Here is a 905-nt window from a genome sequence, read left to right on the forward strand (position 1 = left end):
ATTGAGCTCGCGACCGATGGTCGCAGATAAATGAAGACTACTGCGTTGGTATGAGGTTATGGAGAGGCTGGAGTAATTCTTTACCCGTTGAGCGCTCCCTTAACCTAAAAGTGTGGCCAGTGGCCTCCAGCACGACGTAGGGGCCACGAGCTAAAGAACCAAGCTTCGACGGCGAAGGGGTCTTCAAGTAAACACAGTCACCCACAGATACTGACTGACCGGAGGGTCCCAATTTTGCGCGTGTCCTCTCGCGTGTATCCTCCCAAAAAGTCTCGCGCCAAGTTAGGAGTATGTCGGCCGCAAGAGGAGAGGCTACCCCGGTCTGATCATGCCGATAGGTGTGGCAGAGATCCCAGGGAGAGATGTCGTGCCAGGTAAGCCTGGTATTGCTCAGAGATACAGCCTCAGCCACCAGGGTTCTCCAATCTAACTTCTCACCTCTGGATCGCAAGATGCGGATATGGTGATTGAGGGGGCCATGGCTCCGTTCCCACTTACCTCCGTAGCGCGGGCTCGAAGGAGGAGCAAATCTTTGGCGAATGTTGCGTTTGATGAGGAAGGCTCGGAAAGCAGCGCTCACATAAGACGACCCTCGGTCGCTGTGGACCGTGTTCGGTTGGCCAGTCCGGGCGAATATACGCCGAGCAGCAGTTATCAGATTCATTGAGTTGGTAGTACCGACGACCTCAGCATCTATAGCACCGGTTAGCAAGTCGGTGGCAACAAGCAGAAATTTGGCTCTGTCGCCGTTTTCCTCGTAGGGACCTGTGTGGTCAAGGCCAATGGAGCGCCAGGGGATGCCATCCACCTTCTTGATACCTGCGGCCTGCTTCAGAGTAGCACGATGTTTATTTTTGATGCAGATCCCACATGACTTGACAATGCGGCTGATACTACGACGGACC

At 54.4% G+C, this 905-nt stretch overlaps 1 protein-coding gene across 1 annotated transcript; it reads right to left on the reverse strand.

Annotated features, from left to right (window-relative positions):
* Positions 1-431: 431 nt before the first annotated feature.
* On the reverse strand, positions 432-819 carry Pmar_PMAR028727 (gag/pol/env polyprotein, putative; the record flags this gene model as incomplete). Its single annotated transcript, XM_002787978.1, has 1 exon — positions 432-819. A coding segment is annotated over one exon (388 nt), but the record flags the coding sequence as incomplete, so codon positions are not given.
* Between the last annotated feature and the right edge of the window lie 86 nt (positions 820-905).

This window comes from Perkinsus marinus (genome assembly GCF_000006405.1).
Source record: "Perkinsus marinus ATCC 50983 genomic scaffold scf_1104296928838, whole genome shotgun sequence".
Classification (NCBI taxonomy): domain Eukaryota; phylum Perkinsozoa; order Perkinsida; family Perkinsidae; genus Perkinsus; species Perkinsus marinus.